An 8,156-nucleotide genomic window follows, 5' to 3' on the forward strand; every position below is an offset into this window, starting at 1 on the left:
TATCTGTGTATGTATGTATGTGTATACACATATATATGCAAATATACATACATACACCAAGAATTCAAAAACGTGATTCAGCTGAAAAAATTAAAGAAATAAAAAAATTTTACGGAAATTTTTGAAGAAAAACTATCACTTCTCATATACTTTCTCCAAAAGACTGCCATTTTCAGATGCTGTAGATTATGATTATATCAGAATTTGTTGTGAAAAGTCTTTTTCAGAGTGACAAGAGTTTCAGATAATTCATTTGTTCCAACTGCGTTTCTTCATAACTTTCAAGAAAAAAAACGAGCATTTTTTTAATGAAGTTTTCTACAAATACCTTCCAGATGGTGTAGATTATGATAATATCAGAATCTAATGTGGACAAAAGAAAATGGTGTGCATGCACACATACATGTCTACAAAATGTAACTTGAAATTTTGATAAAATTATGTGGTGAGTGTTGTTAAGTATGTGTGCATGCTCATTTTTTTTTTCTGCACAGTAAATTCTGATATAATCGAAATCTAAACCATCTGGAAGATACTTGTATAGTATTTTATTAAAAAATACCCCTGTTTCAGAAAGTTATGAGGAAACAAATTCGATACGTGTTTATTATCCGAAATTCCTCCTCCTCGAAAGAGTTTTCACAACAAACTCCAATATACTCTTAATCTACACTACCTAAAAGGTATTAGTAGATAATTTCATTAAAACATATCCAGTTTTTTTTTGTTTTTTTTTTTGTGTGGAAAACTTCTTCAAACTTCCTGTCAGTTGAAAAGAGTAATGGAACCCTACAATATTAAAGAAAGAAAGAAAACTTATGTTGGTGTGTAATGATTAGATCATTCATACAGCTAAAGTATTTGAGGAAACAAAGTCAGGGGTCACACTTGTGTAAGGTTGCCACTTTATGTTCTAATCATTAAAGAAATATTTCACTTCAGTCCCTGTCTTTCTAAAACAAATGTAATCTTTTATCTTTTACTTGTTTCATCTGCTGGATTGTGGCTATACTAGGGTTTAATTAGACAAACTGACTCCAGTATTTATTCTTTGAAGTCTAGTACTTATTCTATCATTCTCTAATGCTGAACCTCTTAGTTACAGGGACGTAAACAGACCAACACTGGTTGTCAAGCAGTGGAGAGACAAACACAAAGACCATGCACACACAAAGACCATGCACACACACAGATGCATGCATGCACACACACACACACAAGTGAGTTTCCGCTCAGTTTCTGTCTACGAAATTTACACACAAGGCATTTGGTTGATCCAGGATTATAGTAGACAACACTTGCCTCAACGTGCCATGCATTGGGAGTGAACTCAGAACCACATGGTTGCAAAGTGAGCTTCTTAATCACACGACCTTAGCTTTTAAAAAGATATTAAATATAGAAAAGAAAAGTGTTGAAGTCAATGAAATGTTCAGTCTTATCAAGGACCAATATTTTGCCCAATTCATTGGGTCTGCTCTTGAATATACAATTTTTACATTTAATGACTGCTTCCATGACTTATGTCATTCTCTCACTTTATCTCTTTCAGCAAAATTTCCCACCATTTTCTAATGTTCCCTTCTCTTATCTCTGATATGTCTGTCACCTTCTTTGACATGAACTACCCTTCTTTGACACGATCCTTCCTTTATCACTGATCATCCATTACTTTCTTTGACACCACTCACCCACTCATCTTTCTACACCTGTATTCTACAGGTAAATTCTCGTTCTTAACTTGAGCATGTATCTTCTCATTGGCCATTCATCTTCTCATTTGCTACTACTTTATGTACAAGATGTGTCACTTCACCATTTAAAAACTTTTGTTACCCTAAATCTCTTTGGAATTGCTCTCTCTTGACCCCAGATATTTGTTGAAACATTTATGTTCTTGCTCCACACATAATGAAGAATTAACCCCACCCCCACTACTCCATCTGACATCAAATGCACAATCGTCTGCACTCAACTCTTTATATTCCAAAACTAGGAAGCCATTGGAAACTTCACCACCTCTTTTTAGAGCCACCCAATCAACTTTTAATGTCTTTTCTTTTTCTGTGGTACATAAAATTATTCGTACCTGTTAAAAATGTTATGGTATGTGTGTGTGTGTGTATCATTGTCATCGTTGTCAAGGGATGGAAAATAACAGATGCCAAGAGGCAGAGACCACACCTCAAAGACACAGAGAGCAGCTTGCACTTCCTTGTCCCCATCAACTCTCCCCTGCGGTAAAGATCCTTGGCCTGAACAGCCACCTCAGGCACTGAAACACTTTGCATTCATCAGGATGAAGAGGCTTAATCCCCCACTACAGATTAACTACTTGGATATAAGTTAATGCTCCCGACTATAGATATGTGTGTATGTAGCTGTGTGGTTAAAAATTTCTCTTCCTAGCCACGTAATTTTGCATTCTGTCCCACAATGTGGTGTCTTAGGCAAGTGCTTTCTACTATAACCCCAGGCCAACCAAAGCTTGTCAGTGAATTTGAGTCAGAAACTGAAAGAAGCCCCTCAAATACACATAAATGTGAACGTGTGTGTGTGTGTGTGTGTTTGTGCCTTCTTGTCTTAACATTACATGATAGTTGTAAATGTATGTCACCATTATACAAGTAGCGTTATTTATTTCTTCTGGAAAACATGTCTAGTCACAGAGAAACAAGTGAGGGTTGGTGACAGGAAGGGCCTCCAGCCATAGAAAATCTGTTCCACCAAATTCTGTCCAACCCATGCAAGCATGTAAAAGTAGACACTAAAATGATGATGAGGATATATAGTCAACACCTCCTTTGGACGTCTGCAGAAGTATGTATGACAGAAACGAGCACTGTATCTGTCTACCAGCATCAAAGTCTACAAGGCAGCTGTCATCACTACTCTCTTCAATGGGTGAGAAGCTGAGGTACTCTACATGAAAGCTTCCACCTTTACTCCATCATGGAAATTTCATGGAAGAAATACATCACCACCAACAAAGTCTTTCAGCAGGCCAATGTTCTGAGCATTGAGACCATGCTGCTGTTCAGACAGCTCAGATGGATAGGCCACACTTCACACATGGTCAAAGCCAGAATACCAGAGATTGTATTCTGTAGCAAGCTCAGACAGGATCTCCCCAGAAGCATTTCAAAGATCAGTTGAAATACCAGCTCACCCAGGCAGGGATAGACCCCACAGAGTGGGAGGAAGATGTGAAGAGATTGCATCCATACTGCTGCAAGCAACTTTGAGAAATCTGGACCAGTTGTGGCAGATGAGAAATACTAAAGAAGGAAAGAGTTGTCATCACAGTTCCCATCTGATCAAAGCCTACATATTTGCTCCAGCTACACCAGAGCCTGTCATTCAAGGATCAGTTTACATAGCCACTTAAGGGATTACTACTCTTCCAAACATGGAGAACTGACATAATTCTGTGTGTGCTTAAGAATGATATAACAAGGATGGAAGACATCAAGCTTTAATCTACTGTTAAAGCCTGTTATCCTCCATCCTCATCTTATATTAATCTTGTGTTGGAATGAAGGTGGAAGCTTTCATGAAGAGCACCTAAGCTTCTGACCCATTGAAGAGAGTAGTGATGACAGCTGCCTTGTAGACTTTGATCCTGGTAGAGGGGTTGCACATGTGTATCCCACCCTGGAATATATCCTACTGTAGGATAACATGTAGTAGCCAAATAACAACATAAGAACTCTTAACTGCACATAATGAGGGTTTTACGGAACTTATATTAAATATATATGTATGCATTTATGTGTGCATGTGTTTGTATGAATGAATGACGATTAAATGTGTCTAGAATACTCAGCCACTTATATGTTAATTTCATGAGCAGGCTGTTCCATTGATCGAATCCACGGGAACACTCATAACCAATGGAGTGCCCAGCCAACTTGGGGAATTCAGTGGATCAAACAACAGAATCATCATTGACAAACAATGGCAAACTATCCATCCATCCATCCATCCATCCATCCACATATATTTATGTACTCCTAAGGTTTCTAGGACCCTGGGTACTCTGAATTTCTTTCCTTCAATATATACTTTTAAAATGTTTTGACAAAAAGTAAAAATTGCAACAATTAAAAATAGAGTTACAAATTTATTAAATGTAATAATTAAATGTTTTGTATTTTTTATTTTCATATTTTTTCCTCATGTATTTCTTGGAATATCTCATGGGACTTGGTGCTCTGTACCACATGGTCCCCTGGGTGACTGCCTAAGCTGCTAATATCTTCAGCTGACCATGCATGCACACACACACACACACACACACACACATTTTCTTATATTTGAAAATTACTGACACAACACTGTTTCATTTTGATACAATAATGTACTATAGAATAAATCTATACATTTTAGCCAACACTGCATATGTGAATTAAACTTAATTAAATAGACTTGGCTGTTGTAAAAAACTGCCTTTTTATATAATTTCTATTGCTTTGTGGACTGGAAGAGAGGGAACAGCTATACTGGTTTCAATTCTTTATTTGAGATTTCATAAACAACTGAGTACCTGCATATAAATGTTCGCAGTGACACACACACACATGTCACCATCATCATCATCATCATCATCATTTGTTGTCCCTGTTCCATGCTGGTATGGTTTGGATGGCTTGACAAGGATCTGATGAGTCCAAGGGCTGCATCATGCTCCAGTGTCTACTGTAGTATGGTTTCCATGGATACCCTCCCTAAGGTTAACCTGTTTAAAGTGTGTACTGTGTTATCTACATATAGATATATATGTACACACACACATGCACACACAACCACTATTATAAATTATTATAAATTGATTTACTAATTTAATTTATTAATTTACTAGCCATTAAGAATTTTTTTTTTTTTTTGAGAATCTGCCATCCATTTTTTTTTTTTAGGAGAGTAGATTTAAGGGAGATTTGGTTGCTGTTTCTAACAGATCAGTCAACTGCACAGAGGGTGTCCTGCAACATTGTTGTAAAAATCAATAAATGATCTGTCTGCTAGCAGTACTGTGTTAAAACCCTCCTTTTGGTTTGAATCTTGATAGAAATGTTAACCATGCTGTTGTGTTGGTAACTATTTTAGATTGAATCAGAAAATGTGTGAATAAAATTTTTATCTAACTGAAAATGTAAACAAATTTGTAGAGTCAGCAGAGCATTTATTAGATAGAATGTCTCCCGGTATTTATTGTACAGTTGGCAGTTAACTTTGACTTTTATTGTTTCAGGGTCAATAAAATAAATTATCAGTCCAAGGTGGTGGATTGGTGGAACTGTGAGACCATCAGGCTGGATGCCTTGTGATATTTATTTCAGATCCTTGTGTTCTGAGTTCAAATCCTGCTATGACCTACTTGCATAGCAGACCTAATTCATACCTTGGCTTAGTACCACCACTTAGTGCATTGGTTTCTTTTAGAAGAGTCCACTTTGTTGCAAACATTCAGGTCAAGTTTCCGATTTAAGAATACTTATCTCCAATCTCCTCACGAGTCATGTGATGAGTCAGGGGTAGCTTTCCCTCTTCACTAAAATGATAAAAAAAATAAATAACTGAAAATTCTCTATAAATCTTATGCCTATTTAAAAGAATATTTTTCTTCTCTATTTTTGTATTTCTAGGTTTCGGAATATGTATCCTGGTCAGTCAGTCTATACCATGAGCCAAAAATTCTCCTGTGATGAATGTGATGAAGCATTTCCTTTGTATGACCTGTTGAAAGCCCACATCCGCACAACTCATTCATTGGCTTCACAACAGCAACGTAGTTATTGCTGCGCAATCTGCAACAAAGCTTTCACACAGAGAACAAACCTGCGTACACATGAAAGAGTGCACTCTGGTGAAAGACCCTACAAATGTGCGATGTGTTCCAAGGCATTTTACCAACGTACCAATCTACGAAATCACATACGAACTCACACAAACGAGCGACCTTATACTTGCACTGTATGTGGGCGTGCCTTCACTCAGCGAGGTAACTTGTACCTCCATGAAAGAATTCATTCTGGTATTCGTCCATTTCAGTGCAATATCTGTGAGCGAGCATTCTCGCAGAAGGGTAACCTTAAAAGCCACCTGCGCACACATGAGCGCAAGAAGGATGCAGGAAAACACTTTTCTAAAGTTGAGGGGAATAACATTACTGCATTTGTGTGTGGCCAGTGTGGAAAAGCATTCCAGCGCCAGTCCTTGCTTAAGTGTCATGAAAAAACACACCAACTTGAACAGCAATCACTGAAACAGAAAGGACGTGAGGATAAGGAAGAAGACACGGCATTGAGTAACTACAAACAAAGTGGTATATCTCAAGCTGTCTTTCCTGACACATCTTCACCCTTGCTCCTGAGAATCACCACAAAATGAACCTTTCCAACAACAGTCTAATAAATCTTCATTCTCTCTCTCATATACACCCTTTCCCTTCTCTCTCTCTCTCTCTCTCTCTCTCTCCATCCTTTGTCACTTTCATGCAGTCTCTTTCTTGCCCCCCCCTCTTTCTTTCATAGACCCTATTTCCCTGCTCCTCATACTCACTCTCTATTTCCTCTTAATTCATTACTTCTCTCATTTTCTCTGTTCTTTTTCAATCACCATCATGTATACACTCTGTATTACATCTTCACTATCATACGCTATATATATCTTACAACAGTTACAATATTACACATACATCATGCAGCACCTTGTCATTACATCTGCACATTTCTTCGCTATTAACTGAGGTTAAAGTGGTGGACCACTGACTACATAGGCATGTAGTCATGCCTATGACTACATGTTTGTTCAAACCTTACTACTACTACTACGATTACAATCAATCAGTGTGTTATCTCTCTAAGCAAAATATACAACCTGATTTCTCCAGTTTACCTGTCTAACTGAAATGATTTTACTTCACTTAGGAGGTCTATTTTAGAGTTATTACCCCTGCCTGTCTTGGTAAGATTTAAGCCACGAATTTCTGTTTATGTCTCTTCGCTGTAGAGAGAGAGAGAGAGAGAGAGTCTTGATCTTTTTTTTTTTTACATGGTGTTAGCATTATTTAGACAGCTCCCACTCATACTTCATGGGAGGGTGTCTAAAAGTAGGAATGGATATTCATTTGCAAAAACAATCATTCACACTAACAATGAGAAATATACTTCATAAAACTAGTCAATAAGGGAGCTTCTATGAGGTCGATTGATTTTCCGAAAACAGCAGCCAGATCTCTCTCAGATCACATAATAAATATACAACATATGTAACTAGTCACTGAGAGAACCTCTACAAGGTTATTCACCATGCTAGGAATAGTGGTCACTTATCCTCAAATTTCACGACAAATATGCAATATATATAACTAATCAATAAGGGAATTCTACACAGTCATTCAACCTACAGAAATAGCAATCAAATTTGCCTTAAATTACACCCTACCACTCTGAAAAGGGAAGAACACATTATATAATGTAGTCCTATATTTTGCAATGCCTGCAAAAAGATTGGATGGTCATGACTGGAATACTCTGATGTGTGTGTGTATTATGAAAATAAAAAAGACACCTCAGGAGAGACAAACTTTATCAAATGTATTAGCTTATGTGTGTGTGTGTATGAACATGTGCAGGCTAGTGGTGAGGGTGTTACACTAATGGTTGCGAGATTGTGATTTCAGTTCCCAGATTGGTAGTGCATTTTGTTCTTGGAGGAAAACACTTTATTTCATGTTGGTTCAGTCCATTCAGATGTAAATGGGTAACCCTATGATGGTCTGTCATTCCATTTGCGGGTGAATGATAACCTGCCCACCTAGCCAGCAGGGTGACACCATTCTAAAGCTATAACAATGTGAAGAAGCACATTGTGACCAGCAGTGTATAACAACATCTAATAGTCTTGTCTGTTCCATACAATAATATATATGTATACATGTATATGTATGTATATATATGTATATATATATATGTGTGTGTGTGTGTCTATGTATCTATATCTATATATGTATGTATCTATATGTATGTGTATATATATGTATATGTGTATGTATATATATATGTATGTATGTATGTATATATATATATATACATATAAATATATATGTGTGTGTATATATATATATATATATATATATATATATATATATATAT

General features: G+C 36.8%; 1 protein-coding gene across 1 annotated transcript in view; it reads left to right on the forward strand.

Moving 5' to 3' along the window:
* LOC106874052 (gastrula zinc finger protein XlCGF49.1) overlaps nucleotides 1–8,031 on the forward strand; it is a 14,324-nt gene extending 6,293 nt beyond the window's left edge. The window contains exon 2 of the mRNA XM_014921620.2: nucleotides 5,646–8,031. Coding sequence (XP_014777106.1) covers nucleotides 5,656–6,390 — 735 coding nt within the window. The 5' untranslated portion in view covers nucleotides 5,646–5,655 and the 3' untranslated portion in view covers nucleotides 6,391–8,031. The remainder of the gene's footprint in view (nucleotides 1–5,645) is intronic.
* The last annotated feature ends 125 nt before the right edge of the window (nucleotides 8,032–8,156 follow it).

The sequence above is a fragment of the Octopus bimaculoides genome, chromosome 14 (genome assembly GCF_001194135.2).
Source record: "Octopus bimaculoides isolate UCB-OBI-ISO-001 chromosome 14, ASM119413v2, whole genome shotgun sequence".
Taxonomy (NCBI): domain Eukaryota; kingdom Metazoa; phylum Mollusca; class Cephalopoda; order Octopoda; family Octopodidae; genus Octopus; species Octopus bimaculoides.